Here is a 19,344-nt window from a genome sequence, read left to right on the forward strand (position 1 = left end):
CTCGGCGACTGTCACACTGAGGTGCTCCGCAGCGGGGGACGTGGTCCGTCTCCTCCATTCTTCCTTTCACGCGGACCCTCAGCCGGCTCCCAGGGGGCCATTCAGCGGCCTCACAATGCCGCTTAATTTCACTTTAAAAAGGAAGTGTAGAACTATCCGCGCCGTGCCGCTGCCCCCACACACCTCCGGACCGCCCTGCCACCGTTGATGAAGATGAGAAGAACTTATTTACTGTCTGACTGCGTGAGGCTGCCCCAGTGATGCTTTATCTGGACCACGTGATTATGAATATCATTTTTTTCAGCCTTAAACGCGTCCCTTTTTACTTCCCTCTGTGGTCGAGATCAAATCGAAGTCAAACGCCGGGCTGCAATTACTCTCTAATTGGAGGTAAAGTTCCTCTGAGCAGCCCTCTGCGTAATGTAATGGATAATTAACCGGGAACACTCTTCCTCCCAGGGCTAATAACTAAACTTTGTGGTTCAACTTTAGCTTACGTTAATCATTTTTGTCCTTAAATATCAAAATTTCCCAATGATTACGATTTTTTTTCGGTCTTGTCTTCTTTCCCCAGTTTCACCTTCCAGTTAAAGGAAACATCTTGTCTGGCTTAAGCCTTTGAGAGATGAGAGAGCGATCTGCGAGCTGGGATTCGGGTAGCCTGTGGAATGCCCTGGGGCATATCCATGAGAGATGACTCGGCTGACAGCTCGGCGCTCCTGCTTCTGTCATGGCGCTGTACTGTACGGCAGCGGAGGGAAAACCATGCTCTCGTTGTCCGGGACAGCCTTTCGTAGTTTGTCACCATGCTCAAGAAATGGAGGATCTTGGAATGAATGGAGATGCACCAGTTGTGTTTTTTTTTTTTTACCTCTCTTAGAAATGTTCTCAAGATACTGCTGCTCATGCTTGGAGAGTTTGTAGGAAGCCCTAGATGTTAAAAACATGGAGGGAATCCATTAGCAGCATTCATCATCGGGGTTAAATATGGTACAGCTTTCTGAATATTTTTGGGAAAGGCCATTTTTCTGCGGGTGTCGAGTGGCGGCTGCAAAACATAAATCTCATGAGACTGCAATCCACCGCTTTCAAACTACTTGCCACAAAGGCTGTGACGTTTTTCATCCATTGGAGCTTACTTATTAGTCACCATGTGCAGGGTTTTGACAAAGGTGGCTGTGTGTGTGTGTATGTGTTCATCCACGTAATCTTTTTTTTTTAATAATGCAATTTTATTGCATTTATTTGAGTTTGTCAATCAATTTTTTTAAATGAATTAATCACACAATTCATAATTAATTAACTGGCATATTTAATTAACTGGCAGTAAATCATATAAAAATACATTTAAATATGCTAATTATTTTAGTTTTCTCAATAGATCAGTCGGGCAACATTTTTTTTGCCTAAGGGTTGATATAGAAAATTTGTCTTAAAAACCGTTATTTTGAGTTGCTGTTTGAAAATATAATATTGAAATATAATGTTCTTTATTCATGACTTCTATGATGTTCTGCTTTGATTAACAGGAAAGAACATTTTGATGTCTTCAGAGGGAAGGGTGGCTACATAGAAATTTTTCATGTGTTTAGGTGTATAACAAAAACAGTGGACGTGTGTGTGTGTGTGTGTGTGTGTGTGTGCATGCTGGTCTGGCGCCCTGTCCAGGGCCTTTCCTGCTGTCATGGGCTCGGGTCACTGCAACCCTGACCTGGATAAGCGAGTTTAGGGAATGGATGGATGGTTGGATGGACAGAGAGATTGGGATTGTACAACCGTGTTCGTACAGATCTGCCGCACAACGGCACCACTGATCAGGATAACTGCAAGGGGTCTATTTATTTAGTTCGTTACATCTTGGAAAATAAAACATTATGCATGCACAAGTGCATGCTTACCGAGGTAAATATTTCTGCTAATGGAAATACCTGCAGAGTTAATTTCTGACAAGTTGAAATGAAAATGTGATTGAGTGTTCTACTCTTTTAAACATGAGGCTCTCCTGGAGTGCTGGAGATAGCTGGGGATCGTGGTGTGAATATCATTCAACGGCTATTTATTTTGGGAAGTGGCTTAATGGCCATTGTCTCCATACTGCGCATAGTACTTTTAAATTGGAAGATGCTGATGAATTGTTGTCATTTAAATATGTTGATTCATCACAGCAATTGCAGCAAATGTTAATTTGAAGCCTCACATTGGGACAAAGACTAATTGGATAATATTTGGGGTTTATTTTAAGCAAACTTGTGATCCACAGGTAAAAATCTTTATTAATTAATTATTTTAATGACATTAAAAGCCACGAAAATCAGAACAATGAAACATATACACAAGAATTGTTATTCTGGTGTGGTCCAGTGTTGGTGCAATGGGAGAAGGTTACCTGGTGATGAATCAAGTCTTTATTTGAATGACTGGGTGAGTGTGCATTACTTAAACCGCGGAAGACATGGCACCAGGATGCACTATGGGAAGAAGGCAGGCCAGTGGGGAAGGAAACGGACCTTCCCCACTGGCATTCATGTGGATGTTACTTTGATCAAGTACACGCTTTCACAATTTGATTAAGTTTGAGGTGCTGACTTGGCCTCCAATTTCTCCAGATGACCACTGAATCCAGGATCTGTGGGATATGCTTGAAAAGCAAGGAATTATATTTTGTTATTATCAATTAATTATAATTATGAAAAGTAAGATAAACAAATTACATGGCAATATAGTGTATATTTACATCTACTTAAGATCTATATAAATGGGTTTAATCCACTCAGTGCATATCATTGATTTCTCTCATCTAGCTTCTTGTGCTATGATTAAAACACACACACACACACACACACACACACACACACACACACACAAATACATCATTTAAAATTGGTGCCGTATGCACTAAACTCCCCTTTGTCCGTCTGGGTGTCAGAAAACTTCAGTCAGTGGAAGTGATGGGAGCGCAGATGGCGGGATGGTTCATGTACTCGTCTGCTGAATGGAGCAGGGACCAGGCTGGACTGGAGAGTGAGTCAGACCTGAGAAAGCCAGAGAAACAGGAGATGTTGGGTTTTTTGGCTAGTTGAAAGAAGGCCAGTATGAAAATGTCACCAGGTGACATCAAATTTTTTTTTTTTTGTCAAATCATTCAGTCTCTTTCAATCATTCCCTCAACTTAGGGATATTCTTTGTTACTTTGTTCTAGTCAGTCGTGTCCTTTCTATGGACAGATTTTTGAAAATAATAATAATAAAATACATGGCTGCAACGAACCGGCCCTGTGGCCTCAGGGCTGTCACCACCAGCCAATGGGAAACCATTGGGACCTGGGGTTGCCAAGGCAGCACATAGTGCGTATGTTATTCTAATGTCAATCAAAGAGCAGGCCAGATGGGGACCAGGGCTCCCTCACCTCCGGCCCCCCCAACCAGGTGTTACTCGGTGGCCCTTTCAGTGCCCCCCCCCTCCCGTGCCAGCTTGATCTCTGCCTGTTTGTCCGAGTCTGTTTGAGTTTACTGAACTCGGAGGGAGCACGGTTTTAATGCAGGAGCAGGCATCCTCTGTGAGCGGTGTGTTTGTTTTCTGGCACCGGGGGCTGGACTCACCCCCGTACACAGGCTCGTATTCACATTGTCGGTAAAAGCACAGTAATCCTCTGTCTCTGCTCTGTGCCCCCTGCACATGGCTGTTTATGTATTTTGTCTCAGGCTGCAAAATTGATTTTTCTTTTAAGTAAACTCCCCAATCTGGGTCCCCAGTTAATTAAATACCAATTGGATGGGTGTAAAAACCCTGAATGCCACCCTCGGTGTTTGCACACTGTATACAAACAGATGCACGCCACATGCTAATGACTGACCTTTCCTCCCGAAGCCAACCCCCTCTCCAGACACGCCACCACCCATAACCCCTTGCAATATATCCTGTGCCCACTGGCATCATGGCAAGTCCAGGGCTTAAGGCTGAGGTGCTGGTAAGGAAATTTGACTGAGCCTCTTTGAGTTCATACAACTAAAAGGTTCTATTATACTGTCTAAATGAAAATGTACTATTCTACGATCCTCAATGATTTTCACACAAAAATGTTTATTCACATTTATGAAAGATTCGGATGTATGTTCATTTAATAAATATCAACATCTTTTAACCAAACTAGTTCTGTTTGAGAATGACAACGTGTTCATGCATTTAAACAGTGTGGCAGTGAAAAAAATTGGTTATGGTATGCTGAATATGGGAAATGTATTCGAACCTTAATTCATATTCATTAAACCAATGCAGATGCTGGAACAGGCTGTGTGTCAGTACCTGATCCATGTGCCCTGTCAAAAAAGAAAAAGAGCCGGGAAGGAACATGTTGATTTAATGGGTTCTTGCACAACACTGACCATACACACTCTCTAACTCTATATTAGGTATATAATTATGCTACAATTTTATAGAATGGGGCTTTAACCGTTATGCTGCTGTATACAGTTTATGAGCCAGCCACGCATTCTTTCGTTCATCAAGCCATCGTGGAATGCTGGACATGTCTTGGTACGTGCACAGGGCAGCAACAGTAGGATTAGGGACTCGTCTGTAGTATCTGCCCTGTTTTGCATTTCCCACATAGCACCACTGAGGCTGAAGTAGTGTGCATAGTTCTGTTTGTGTTCCTGCTCTCCACTGTGTGGTCAGGGAGGCACTTAACCCATTAAAGAGTGTGTGGACGTGTGGCGGGCAGGTGCATTAAGCCTTGAACACAACTGACGGCTCCTCGTATGTTAACCTGCCCGCCCTCTGCCTCGGCCCTCCTGAAGGGATAATGCGGCGCTATTATATTTCCAGCACCTTCATTTTATCTTCTCCAAAATGACAACCGTCATCTGCGTAAAGGTACTTTCACACGGGCATGTCACATCGTGTGGTGTCATGGCCCCCTCCCCTCAACCCCTGCTCATCGGTAAATGCCAATTAAACAGAGAGGAAAAAGTCGGTGTTTCAGTTGAGTTCATTATACAATAACTTATATAACACGGCAAGGCAGCAGCTGCTGTGAGGGGGATGCTGGGGACAGCTGTTCCGTCTACACAGAAGGACCACTGGTCCCCACATAGATTGACCGAGATAAGTGAACCTATGAAAAGTGTGCGCCGAGACCGGTCTGTGTTCATAAAGAACGCGGAATACGCAACGCTACCGTGGCCAGCTTCTGTGTACGTCGCACTTCCACATTTCTGCTGTGTTCTAAATTAACACAGAGAGCGCAAACCACGATTGACAATGACAAATGACTATTGTCAACTTTGTCAGTGTTGTCAGCTATTTGTCACCGTCAAGCTCTTATGCTGCTGACAGGCCGCCTGACAGTACGTGACACGCCGAGACTACAGTCACTCGTCACGTAGCTGGATATCTGACGCTTTTCTAATGACGGATCGTTGGGCCTTCAATAATCATGGTCAATATCAGTATTTTCTCGAAATTATTAATATGGAATGTCGCTTGCTACCTAAATGCTAATTAGGAGCTTGCTTGCAGTTCATTAAAGTCCATCTTGGAGTGCCCCTGTAAACTCCTGACCAGCTAGTTTGCTTAATCTCTGGTCTTCCCAGCTTTTGTAGCCCTCAGGTTCTTCTCCTTAGATCCTATTTTTCAGCTTGGAAGTTGCTTAATTCACCGGATGAACTTTGTTTGACCTTTCCAAAGCCATTTTTTTCAATATAAAGTTTCAACTACAACTTTGTACAATTGTATTTTAATAATTACCATCAGAATGTTTACTGATGTCTTGCCCTGTGCAATGTTGTTATGTGACTCAGTGAACTTGAAAAATCATGTTTCCCATTAGTAAATTTAACTTTTTGACCGTACACAATAAAAATATTCCCACTAAAACATGAATAACACATGAAGCTGCAGTTCGCCAGGCGTGGATCGGGCAAGAACGTTTCTTCAACGTCCTCCATAAGGACTGTCACATTTAGCAAGAATAAAAAGGATGGCGATAAAGGAACAGCAGAGGGAATTGGTGGAAGTATGATGAAGAGCGTCTCTGCCCCTTCGCGCCTCCTTATAAATCTGGCCACTTTCATTACCAGCCGCGTGTGGGTGGCTTCAAGGTAAAGCGCGGCGTAGACGTATCACATGCGCAGCCCGTCGGACCTCTCCACTGGGCTGATTTACTGACTGCCGCCGCCTTGGATGTGTCCCCTCTCTCTAAGTCTGTCCTTGTGACCGTTTCTTTGATGTACAGGCTGAGACTGTCTTATCTGGAGTCTTCGACGGGACCCCCTCTGGTATGTCCTGTTACCTGCTGGGCTGACTGACAGGCCCGAGTCAAGCACAGAAAACCAGATAAAAAGCGAGTCAAACAAGGAAAAGAACCAAAGCTGCACAAACATCTACAAGAAAGTGAGAGTGGAGAGTTTGTCATTGTGAACCATTGGAGCATGTGAACGAAATGTGTCCTCTGCTTTTAACCATCACCCTTGGTGAGCAGCGGGCAGCCATGACATGCGCCTGGGGAGCAGCGTGTGGGGACGGTGCTTTGATCAAGGGGACCTCAGTGGCACCTTGACGGTTCGGGAGTTGAACTGACAACCTTCTGGTTTTGAGTCCACTTCCTTACCTGCTAGGCCACTATTGGCCCAAGAGATCAGTTTTGATCTACAATTTTGATGGGAATGTCAGGTTCACTTGTTTGATTTAAAATGATCATGTATCTAATTTTTTTTTTTTTTACATTTTACAGCATTTATCCAGAGCGACTTACAGTCAGTAGTTACAGGGACAGTCCCCGCCCTGGACCAACTTATGGTTAAGTGTCTTGCTTAGGGACACAATGGTAGTAAGTGAGATTTGAACCTGGGTCTTCTGGTTCATAGGCGAGTGTGTTACCCACTTCAAATCATCCAGTACTAGAGTAAATCATTCAGAATCATGATGAACTAGGGTGAAGGAGAGCTGTGAAATTTCACCACTTCATCTTGGTGTCAGAACCAACAAAATGGCTGTAAAATGACTCAGAAACTCCAGCTAATTAAAAGGCACTCGTTGCTTGTTTCAGTCAGTTTCTTTCTGTAAATCCTGAAGACATTAGCGAACACGCCCTGTGCCCTACATCTTATTTGGTGCCATGGAATTTTGGGGCTAGTGGGTTTGTGCAGAGTTCCACAATTCACTCACCCATAACTCAGCTGGTAAAGGTTACATACTTTACCTTCCTTGGCCTATTTACATCAGTCTGTTTCTTATTTTTCTTTATGCAAGTACATGCACGTGTGGAGGTAATTGGATGCAGGGTGTAGGGTTTCGTCTAATTAGAGTGTCTCGTACTTGGTCACCTATCAGGCTTGATTTATCTCCTCTTCGGTTACTTGAAGGTGCACATGTTTGCTTGTGTCATTTTTATGTATGAAGAATTTAGAGAGAGGACTGAGTATTTAGTCTAATCAGTGGAAGCCCAGGGAAACCTGGGTTTCACATTTACTGCATTTATCAGACGTTCTTATCCAGAGTGTTACAGGGACTGTCCCACTCAGGGTTAAGTGTCTTGATCAGGGACACAATGCTTGTAAATGGGGTCTGAATCTGTGACTTTGTGGTCTCTCACTAGGCCACGGCCACCCCACTTCCTTGTGTCAGCTCAGGTTTCCTCAGTTCAGGTGAAGTTTGCGACTCTACATGGACCCTGGGGTGTCAGTGTGGCTACCATCCTTTTGTTCTCTGGCACCCTGCTCTACATACATGGTGTTTCACTAATGTGATGGGTTAAACGCAGAGGACATATTTGTTGTGTGCCACCATGTGCTGCGTTCCACAATGAAAGTGATTTCATCACTTCTATTCGGAATCTCAAGGTTGAATGACGAGGCTCATAGATTGCACACCAGTGTACAGGAGTTATATATGTAAGAAATTTCACAATGAACAGTAAACCGAACAATAAATGTGAGTCTTGACATTCCTCATTTCCTACAACATTGTATACTGAAGAAATTAAATGTTCCATTTGCAGTCAGTTGTTGTTAGAGCAAAATAATTAATTCCGCAAAGTCGCTCATAGATGTTAACAGAGTATAAAACCAGGTACATAAGGCAGAATCGCTCATCTAAAAAGGCCTAGCATCACTGTTGTTTGGCTACAGTACAGATTTATTTAAATTACAAAAGTTTCATATTCACTTTTTACTCTAAAGTGTCTTTCCATCGGCAGTTTCCCCATATGCTGATATCAGCATTTTATATGTATAAAAAAAACGACTATATTATAAAAAGACATGGTTGCATTTGGGAATTAAGTGACTGACAGCCTTGGCTGCAGCACCTGCATTGCAGGGTGGGTCTACCATTTCAGTAGGCATATCTGACACTGACTCTCATCTCTATTGTACAGACTGTAGCTCCAAATTTAACTGCACGGCAGAGAAGGATTTATTTATTTATTTACTTATTTATCATTTCTGCAGATATGCCCATGTTTTTTAACAGCTTACAGGCAGAAAGATAAGTCAGGAAATGCTGTCATAGAGCTAAAATGTGAAATGTCATATGTATTCATTTTTATCCAGAAACATATTTTGAATGTTTTTGCCCTTTGGCTTTTTGACTGTTCTGTACGTTAAATATAGTAACTCATGTTAGTCCATTTTTCACTTTTAAAACACATTCAAGACAACTTGAACAGAGAAAGTAATGTAACCTACACTTAGCTCGTGTCAATGGACTCGTGACTTATCCATAATGTGGATTATGATAGTTTTTTCTTTGTACATTTCCTGTTTTGGTGCATTTTATTTAGCTATCCATCTTCCTCTGTCAACCACAATCGGTATCAACTTTTTGGTTCAGCTTTGAAAACCCCCACCATGCTTAAGATCCCCAATAATATGCTAATATTGTTTTATACATTGTAAATTGTTATTTATATAATGTAAAGGCTGAGACTTCATTTATTCATATGAAAACAGGTTTTTACCCAAATGGTGCAATTCTGATTCAGTTTGAAGGCATCACAATACAAATAATGGTCAATCACAAATAATGGTGAGGTGCTTACACGTCTTCAGAACACCTCATCTCTCCATTTAAGAAGAATCCAGGGTGGTAGTAGCCTAGTGGGTAACACACTCGCCTATGAACCAGAAGACCCAGGTTCAAATCCCACTTACTACCATCGTGTCCCGGAGCAAGACACTTAACCCTGAGTGTCTCCAGGGGGGGACTGTCCCTGTAACTACTGATTGTAAGTCGCTCTGGATAAGGGCGTCTGGTAAATGCTGTAAATGTAAATACCTTGTTTAAGAAGATAGAATGAAAAAATAATGCCTGCAAAAATCGCCACACAGCCGGCTTTAAACAGAGAGGGGATTGATTTTATGTAACAATCGCCTTCAATTATGTAGTGTCTTCTTTGGTAGGAAGCCTGCTGTGTGTTTGCTCTGGAGTGGTTCTGGGGGACACGTTTTTTAAAAAGAAGAAGAAGGTAAATGGCAAACACTTCAGACAGAACGGAAACATTTTTAAAGTGTAGTCTAGACCCTTAAGGGTCTCAAATTCTCACCTCTCAAAACAGCTAATGAAGCAGAGGGGACGACACGATACGGTGTCTCTCGCAAGGCCGCGAGAGCTGAAAACAAGTGTTTTCTGGCTGCTTTTGTGAGGAACTCGCTTTTTTCCTGTCAGCTCCATTGCCAAGGTCATTGGCACCTTCTAATAACTCGCCCGTTTAATAAACTCCCCGAGTGTCTTGTCAAGGTGACGAATGGAGGAGTCAGCTGTCGCAGCGTTAAAAGAAACTTGGGCTGGAGAGAAAGGGGATGGGTCATGGCCGTCAATAAACGTCGACAAATACCCACGTACAAAGACCTCAATGAAGCCGCTGGTTGGCCCCATCGTCACTCCGCTGTGCGAGAAGGAGGCGCCGTCATTCCCAGAGCGGCCCTATTCTGAACTTAAACTGCCGATAACACATGAAATGAAGCTAATTACTATCTAATGGCTTACACTGATTACGTTGTCAGGCTTAGATAATTGTGTCCTCTAAAGGGACAGACATCTTTTGGATGGACGTTTAACGTTTATGTGCTGTACTGCACTTTTTGGCTGTTAATGGGATGTGTTTGGGGAGAAGACCCACTTTTATCCCAAATTGTTCTCGTCTATAAACGTCCTCCCTGTCCCATGTCAGTATTCAGCGTTGCGATATTTCCTACTATACAGTGATTGGTTGTTGTCTGAGGGACCATGACTATGACCATACAAGTTTTATACATGCTTATTGTTCTGTGCACAGTGAAAGGGGCAAAGTGGTTCAAGTCAATCCTGCTATTCGGCCACCTATTAATAACAGCAAAATGTAAACAGTATGTATGAAGCCAGGGACTAAATTCTACATAACCAAGTATTTTCTTTTAGTAGAATGCATAAACGACCAAATCCACAGGCTGCTTTATGCATTGCCAATTGGACCTGCTGCGTCGCACTGCTTATGTTCAACATGAGCGTCCTGCTGAAATATCATTTATTAATGCACCACTGATTTTAATCATGGTTTCTGTTTTTCACCATGAAATTTCACTATGTGCATGAGGAACATGACGAAGAGCACAAAGAGGCTTAAAAAAACCATCCTAGATCAGCAAAACCAGTCCACAATGTTTAGTACGTGCCTCATAAATTGTCCGAGATGGAAAGTATTTTTTGCATTCGGCCCCTGTGTGGATACTGATGTGCCGTTTTATTTTTGTCCCACCTTCAGAGCGCTGCACACGGAGGGCATAAACTTTGTTGCGGTGAAGCCGAGCAACCTTGCCTCCTGGGAGATCAAACAGGAAGTGGTGCCAGGGAGCTCGACCATGTTCTGCCAGAGGCAGACACTTTCGGGGGGAGACAGGTGAGTGGTGATTCACTGCCCGTCCAGATGAGCTGGCTGCTGGACGCCAGGTGACAGTCTGACAGCGCGGGATGTTTTATGGTCAACGTGGCAGTATAGCATGCGTAGACCGACAGTTCATTGATTCTAACACCCTGCAAAGTTTGGGGACGTCCTTGCTCACTCTTTGAACTTGCCAAATATTTATTTGAAAACATGATTATGTGTCAAGGATCGACTACTGCACCAAAAAGTGCCCACAAAAAGTCACATTCCTTGATAGTGATCAGTCAGACATTGTTATTTCAATATATTTTTAACCACTGAATGTACTATCAATCGCATCATGATTAATAAAACCAGTTACGTGGAACAAAAGCACTACCAAGTGCATGAAACCAAGCCACCAGAGTAGCTCCATGTCTACTGGACATGACGTCACTCCCATAAATGTTTAGTTGATCAGTGGCGACGCAAAGGTGGAAATATTCCATCGAAGGACAAAGGCGATCACTTTATATCAGCTTACACGATCAGGTCAAATTTATTTCAAATTTACAAAGGTGAGCTAAAAACAAGTGAGTAATAGCCCACTGTGTGTAGATCCACAGGATCCAGCAGCTAGAGTTTGTTTTTGCACTAGTGGGCTTCTCCGTCCTGGTCGAGGGACACTAGATAATTAATGGCAGCTCCCCATGCATAGGTCAGTACCCACCCAGGATCCTGTAACCATCGGCCTCTTGCACAAATTGGCTGCACTCAGTGCAGTGAGGGCATCTCACGTTCCCCCTTTACTGTTTTGGGGCCTGTGCACGGTAGGGACCGCTGGAGGCGTAGATGCAGCGAGGGACGCCGGGAGACTTCGTCCACCGGGGGAATTTTAATAGATGGGCCAGGTGAAGGGGACTAGGGATTTATTAAAGTCTGTTCTGATGGCTGGGGCCCATAGAAATCCCCCAATGACAAGCCGCGCTGGAAATTTATGACCCCCGTGTCACACTAAATCTGTCATATCGCCTGGTAATTGCTCTGTTCTCGCACTTTTGGTTTTATAAGGTGTGGAAAATTGGTCGCTGCACTTTCATGTTCCCTTTTTTTTTCTCTTTGTTATTCAGTTGTTTCTGTGAACATACACTTGACAAGAGTAATACAGGGGTGGGGGGGGGGTTATTTGTTTATTCTGATAACTTGTCTGTTGTTCACACTACATCGCCATCTGTTGGCGGAAGACAGGAGGGTTCTGCTCCCGAATGTCTGTCGGATGTGGCAAGTTTCAAAAAGACAAATAAATACACGCACACGCAATCTCAGAGACTGTCTGTCATAGGATTCTCCTGTAAGAGAGGGCGCATAAACGTTACGTTTCGTTTTCATCTCAACCCTTCCAGAAATTACACTGGGAATCACATGCATGCAGACTGCCTCTCATTCGCTCTTCCTTTCTTGCGCATGCGTTGCTTTTCAGGTCCACGTTATTCTTCCTTTGTCTGTCTGTCTGAGACTCTCAAAAAAACAAATGCAGGCTGTTCTCGGTCTTTCCTTTCTTCACAAGCTGTGACCGGTTATTTGATGATTCATGTGGTGAGCGTTTTCTCTGTTTGGGTGTGCATCATTAAAAGTACTAAAATAGTACTGCAATTGCATAAAGAAGGAAACCCTTAGAACTATGTGTACTTTTCACTGGTTTTAAAATGAATTAAATATTTTTTTCTTAAATTCCCCCATGAAAATAACCATTCGTTTGATTTTCTTAGTTCTTTTACTGAAGTTGTGTGCACAGCTTTTGCATTTCCAGCGGTAGCTGCGTACCTGTTTAATGCGCTGTGTTTTTAGAGCAGTCGATGTATCGACCGGCTCGGCACTAGGCTGGAGGGTGTGGTATTTCAGCGATGAGGAATGTGGCCAGGATTGGGGTTAATGGTACGTGTTCAATAAAACCCTCCCTCAAGTCAGGCCTTCGGAGGCTTCCCTGCATGTCCAGACAATGAGGGATCGTGGGGGGTGGCGGTACAGTGAGAGAGTAATGGGTGTCGGACCTATTTGTCTAAACACCTGGCGCTTAACGGTGATGAAGTAAAGAACACTGGCTGCTGTCTATTGGCGTGTCGCATCGTGAGCCGTCAATCATGTCCCTGTGCAGTGTCCCATTAAGAACAAAATGCTTGTTTCCAGAATCTATATCAGTATTTTCAATCAATACATAGATACCGTATTCTTGATCTGTAGGATGATTTAGGTGCACATTACACCTTTGCAGAAGGGACAAAGTCATTTCTCATGAATCGGCAAGAGGTCTGAATATGCTCTGCTCCTGATTCACTCTATAAAATCATCTTCACACTGCATGCAGTAAATGTAGCATATTTTTTATGGGATCAATAATACATTTGGAAATATTTTAAGTCACTCAAATCACATTTTAGAGTGTCCATCTTTGCTTCCATGAATCCAACATCTAATCCGCTTTTTCATGTCAGGGTTTGTATTTTTGTTCTAGTATTGGATAAATTTCCAGTGTTGGGTCGTGTTCTACTGACTTAGTTGATGTCAGAAACATGGGCTCTATCCCAAACACTTGTAAATGAGATCAAGACTTTCACTGTTGCTTTGAAGTTTGTTGTTTTCTAGTACCTTTGATTAGTATTATTTTTATATTTGAAGAACAGAGTGTCTGGAAATGAAAAAGAAATGTAATACTGCGAAGAGTCTCAATGTGGAGGACCTTTATCAGTCCCAGGGACCTGCCACTTAGGAAGCCCCAAGCATCTTGGTGGATTCAGTTCTGCAACAGTTCTAATTAGGGCTGCCACAAATCATTATTTTAAAAGTCAACTAATCGGCAAATATTTTTGCGATTAGTCGACCAATCAGATCGCGCATACATCGGACATAAAACGTACAGCTTATTGCTTTTAATGAAATTTGCAGCTTGTAGCAACAAACAGTTCTTTAACTGTAGCATAAAGTGCAACATTCCTGTGAGTGTTTGAAACTGCTGTTTACAAGTTGTATGGTTTAGAGTAAACTTACGATCCACATATTATTTGGACCCATTTACTTCCCCAATATTACTGTAGCTACGTTGGTGCTGAAAACAAATATATGAAACACTTTGGAATCCAAAGTGTAAAGTTGGTTAAATTCACCCAAATGTCCACAATCACCAGAATCCCTCAGTTTACCCGCAGACTGTAGAGGGTTAAACTATTGAATAGTACATAATTAACAAATCAACAAAAAAATATTAATTAGTTGTCCCTGACTAGTCAACCAATCGTGGCTCCCCTAGTTCTTATAAGGAGCGGTCCTTCAACCTTGGGCCAGAGTTGATGTTTCCTCACTAACAACATGCTTGGACCCCACTTGCAACCATTGTAACCGAGAGTCTCCTCCCCTGGCACATGCCAGTGCAACCCTCCGAGTCTTTCAGCTCCCTCTTCCTATTCCCCACATGAGGGACGAGTAGATTCCAAGAATGCAGTTACAGGAACAAGCCACCTGGTGAGCTCCCCTGAGGAAGAATTCCCCCCCTAGTGTCATTTATCTTGTTCCATTCCCGGTGCCAGTAGGAACCATAAGTTGGCCATATGGCTTGTGGGGGGAAGAAGTAACTGCACACTAAACTTTACCAAATGAGTTTTAACGGCCAGTATGCGTGCCAGCCGGGGTAGATGAGCCGAGCAGATCCTGGTGATGTTTTAGAGGTATAGCAGTGCACCAGTTGTGTGTGTAATAACCGCTATGGATTAAACAGGCTGCATAAAACACGACACACAGTGAACAATATATCTCAACAGACCGTTTAACTTGTGTTTCATTTTGAAAAAGTGACATCTGACCTAAATGAATGAAAGATAATAATTAAAAAGGGTCGAATAAGTTGCCTCCATAACAGGAGTTACTACTAGTTCCTGCGGCGCAAACATGCCGAAAAGAGGGAGCTTCTACCAATAGTTCAAGGAAGTGTGAAGCAGCACCTACTGTTCACCTCGTGAGATCTTGTCTGTTCTAGTTTTTGATAGGCCACGATTGAGGGAGGGTCAAACCTGTTTTTTCTCTCAGGCAGTTGCCCTTTCGGTTGAGTAATGTTGCTGGTTATGTGTATTGAGTAGGGATTACTCTTTATGTGTTCAGTGGTATTTTAGAATTTCAGGTTAAGCATTCACTGCACTGGATAGCACCATCAGTGCTGAAGGAGATCAAGGGCCTGGAGAGGTTTCCTTGATCCCCGGAGCTCATGGTTTGTGCACAAAGCTTAATGCTTTATTACAGAAGAGGACAGATTTACCGTGGCTTTAACACCACTGTGGCAACGCTGCCCAAGCAGGCATGCTCACACGGCTCAGACACTCATACACACAAACACAGTTTTTGACTGCCCACAAATGCACATGGCAAACACACATACACGTTTTCCGGCACAAACACACACTTAACACACACCCTCACACCGGCTAGTAATTGAAGTAAACAGAGAGCGGTGGAAGCCCAGGGCTCTGAGCGGTGTGTTGTGTGGGTAATCTGTGAAGGCTGTGATGCAAATGTGTGAAAATTCCCCACTAGGTATTTGGGCGCACAGACAAGGTGCTTGCTTTTCACAGAACGTTCTGGGCCTTTGGGAAGACCGCACCAAACAACGGTGCGTGGCATGCATCAGCTCCCACGGGACCCACCTCTGCACCTCTGAGGTCTTGCTCTCCCAGAATCCTCAGTCACAAGGGAAGATTTTCTGCCTCCCACAGTCTCCAGCCAATGAGTGTGAATGAATTCACGCCACCTAATATTTTTTAGTAATGTATCCATGCTCAGGTGCTGCCGCCCAACACATGAGGATGAAGCCCACACTGCAGTTAATATTTATGTAAGCATTTTATACATGACATTTCATTTTTTACACCACCGCTTATCAGCTAAATTGTGTTAGTTACTATAAGTCACGGATTGGGTAACCAAAATGTCATCTTAGCCAATAGCGATGACTAATTACTGGGGTCTCCTACAAATACATTTCAAAATGTATATATTGGGATATCAGGAATAAGCCATCCCACAATCCAACCCACAATTATTATTAAAAGCATAAAAAAACAAACATTAAATTAGAAATATGTGCAATTAAAATACTTCATTTTTACAAATATTTGTGCCTTTGTGCATATGGATATAATGTATTTGCTTAAATTAACACATAGGGATGTATTTGTCCCTATATAAAAAAAAAAGGTTAGGCAATTAAACTGGACTTCAGCATATTCCCAATGCATATTCCCAACATAGACTGGTCTTGTGCACTGAAATAATGCAAAATTCCACTGTAAATTTACAGTAGAGTAGTGGCGGTTGAAATTGTGAGTATTTTGCTGAATTATTTTTTTTCACAAGTAAGACTACATGTGAGCCTCACATATTGCCACAGGTTGGAGCAGTAAATCTTTGCCCGAATCTTTGTGTGGTACATGAACCGTCTTTTTGGGCTCTGCTACACGTCTTGGAACAAATGCTGCATATTTGCTTTTTTGTATGTTCACTGCAGGGCTGGAGGTAAAATACCAGCAGTCACTTCAGCAGCTAGAAAACACTGCCACTGCTGCAATATACTTCTCCAGAGCAGCCTTCTACTTTACTTACAGTGAAGCTAATTTTATACATGACATTTCATTTTTTACACCACCGCTTACTCCCACTATCAGCTAAATTGTGTTAGTAAGGCACCGAGCCCGGCCTTGTTTTAGTCGCCTTAAACCATATGTCACGGATTGGGTAACCAAAATGTCATTTTTAATTTTTCAGTATGATGCTGCTGACCTTTTTGTTGCTTTTAGAAAGAAAGATGATTGAAAGAACAATATTGATGTGGATTGATGCTCCTCTACTGAAAAACCAGACAAACAAACACACACATGGTAGTTACCAGTTGTACAGGTGTAACCATTGTACATTTTTTGTGCAGATACTGTGACTGTGCATTGTGTAGATAAAGACACATACATATTTATTTTTGCTGCTATTATCTTATCTTATCTTTACAGTAGTTTACCATATTTTGGTGCACACACCCATAACTACAGACCATTCAGAGTAACTAATATACCTAGTGTGCATGCCCCTGGGTGGCCCTGGGTTTTACATGACGCTGCGTATTAGTGTAGTTAGTGATAACTAGATAATGCATTGGCAGCCGCCGTTTATGCTTCACCCAATCATTTCCTGTTGGTATAAGGCGGAGATATCAGTCCTGCCTCAGAGCACAATAAAAGCTGGTGGTTTTGGTCAGCGCGAGGGAACAGATTGCACCAGACATGTCCAGACACCTCCGCCGCCTGCCCTTTGGCGTGGGAAATCTGGATAAAACCGGACAACGCTTGGCCGAGCCATTTGTGTATGCGGCCCGGCAGAAGCCCATCTCATGCGCAGACCTCCTTTCTCTCGGCCATTTAGTTCCACAGTTTATGTAATAGCTCCTAGAGAGGAGGTGGAAATAATCAATTTGTGTGTGGCAGCATCTCAAGCCGATGTGCGTCGGATCCTCTCGTGGCCGCTCCTGGTGTAGGTTAATGCGAATCTCCTGTAGGCTGCCAGCGCGTGGGTGCCGCTGGCTCCCAGAACTCTCGTGAACGAGTGTGAAAGTGTCTGCTCTGGCCAATCCGAGCTTACTGACATTTCCCCGGCCCGAGGTTGCCTTCATGTTTGCTGGATTACCATGCTAATGAGATTCAGTTTGACACGTGTGTGTGTGTGTGTGTGTGTGTGTGTGTGTGAATGGGGGTGGGTGGAGGATCAGCTGCTGTGACTAAGACCAGTGGGAATTCTTTATGTTTTACGGCCCCCCATCACAAGAACAGCAGCTTAATTGCTTAATTTTAGCCCCGTAGTTGCGCCTGTGAACTGCAGCTGAACCTTCACATCGAATCTCTGTCTCACCAATGAACCAAACACAGTGGGAAAAAAAGGGAACAAAGACTGAAGGATGGGCCTTTTAAACTCACAATCTGTTTCTGTTTCACTCCTTCTCTCAGCCTGTGGCCACCTACTTGGTGCAGCAACGTTCTCAAATTGCTGACCATTGTGTTTAAATAGTCCGTTTCCCAGATGTATGGGAGAAAGTGCATCATTTGATGTTTCCTTGATGGAGATGGAAAGCGCTGCCGCACGCTGGCTCAGGCTGACGTTAATGCCTTCCACTCGCGTTTCTGTGCCAGCACCACCTTTACCACTGTTACCACATCAGCAAGTTGCTTCAGAGCTGGACTTCTGGCCAGCTGCTGCCTCTTTCGACTGCCTCTGCTTGCCTCAGAATGATTGGAGATTGGTTTTAAATGATGCGAGATGAACAATATCTACGAAGATTCTATTGTCTTGTCAGGTCCCTGTATCTTGCTGACTATGACATTTTCAAGGCAGTGTGAAAAAAAGAACTAAATGAGTGTCAAGACTGACACTTACCAATGTTCATCCATCAACAATGAGAATAAAAAATCTAAATTGTCGATAGAAATCAGCTTTCTTGCTGACTGGCTGCATTAAAGAAAATTTTATCCTCACATTTTTCATGTCACCTGAGCATGAACCTGAAGTTGCTCCTGTAGCATTGACCATTTAATCAGTGAACGTTGGTTTCTCTGGATGATCACACACAGATGAAAGTTATATGAACTGACACATATGAACCAATTGACAGCTTTGACTGAGAGAGACTGTCTATAGTACCTTCATCATAGGTCGTCTTACAAATTAACGTATTGGCCTCTGAAAACATGAAAAAAATCTGTATTGTCTTGCATTTAGGGTCTTGACAAAAAAAGCAGCTACTGTATGAAATTGTGTAGCAAAAAAAAAACATTTTTTGTGAACCAGCCTGTAGTGTTGCTAGATGGCTGATTATTTCCGTGCAAAATAATCAAAGAATACGAACACAGTTAATACAGTTAACCATGCAAGTTCTGCATTTGTTGTACAATAAGTTGTAATAATGTGTTTATTTGCACTATTAAATTCGCACATTAATTTATCTAAAATTCTTAATGTCAACATGCATCTAAATGATGAATAAAATCCATTTAACGGTTTCATTTAAAATCCATTGCCTATCATTACTGGTATTATTATATAAAAACTATATTTTGTTTCTAAAAAGTTAGTCTTGTAATTAGGAGTTATGTTATATTCAACACAGTACTGTCATCTTTATGAATTAGAGGGTTTTTGGTTGACCCTCTGGTGACAGTACAACAGTGTGATTGGTGTTATGGATCAGAGTGGATCTGCGAAGTTAGCTGCGAATTGTGAAAAGTCTAACTGAGATTAAATACATTCCTTCTATCTGAAATAAATGAAACATTGATTTATTCCCCAAATTAATCTCAAGTTTGCAAATTACAAATTAGTGGAGCACGTTGCGTAATTTCTCCGTTCAATGTTAAAATACCCGAGGTCTTACCCAAATAACAGAAACCAAGCACTAGATGTTCAGAGACGAATGGGGACCTGCAATC

The 19,344-nt window shown here is 42.7% G+C and overlaps 1 protein-coding gene across 2 annotated transcripts in view; it reads left to right on the forward strand.

The window, feature by feature from the left end:
- LOC114799894 (transmembrane protein 132C) overlaps nt 1-19,344 on the forward strand; it is a 169,702-nt gene that overhangs the window by 77,916 nt on the left and 72,442 nt on the right. For both annotated transcript variants that reach the window (XM_028996817.1, XM_028996818.1), the window contains exon 3: nt 10,739-10,873. In XM_028996817.1, coding sequence (XP_028852650.1) covers nt 10,739-10,873 — 135 coding nt within the window. The remainder of the gene's footprint in view (nt 1-10,738; nt 10,874-19,344) is intronic.

The sequence above is a fragment of the Denticeps clupeoides genome, chromosome 11, assembly GCF_900700375.1.
Source record: "Denticeps clupeoides chromosome 11, fDenClu1.1, whole genome shotgun sequence".
Taxonomy (NCBI): domain Eukaryota; kingdom Metazoa; phylum Chordata; class Actinopteri; order Clupeiformes; family Denticipitidae; genus Denticeps; species Denticeps clupeoides.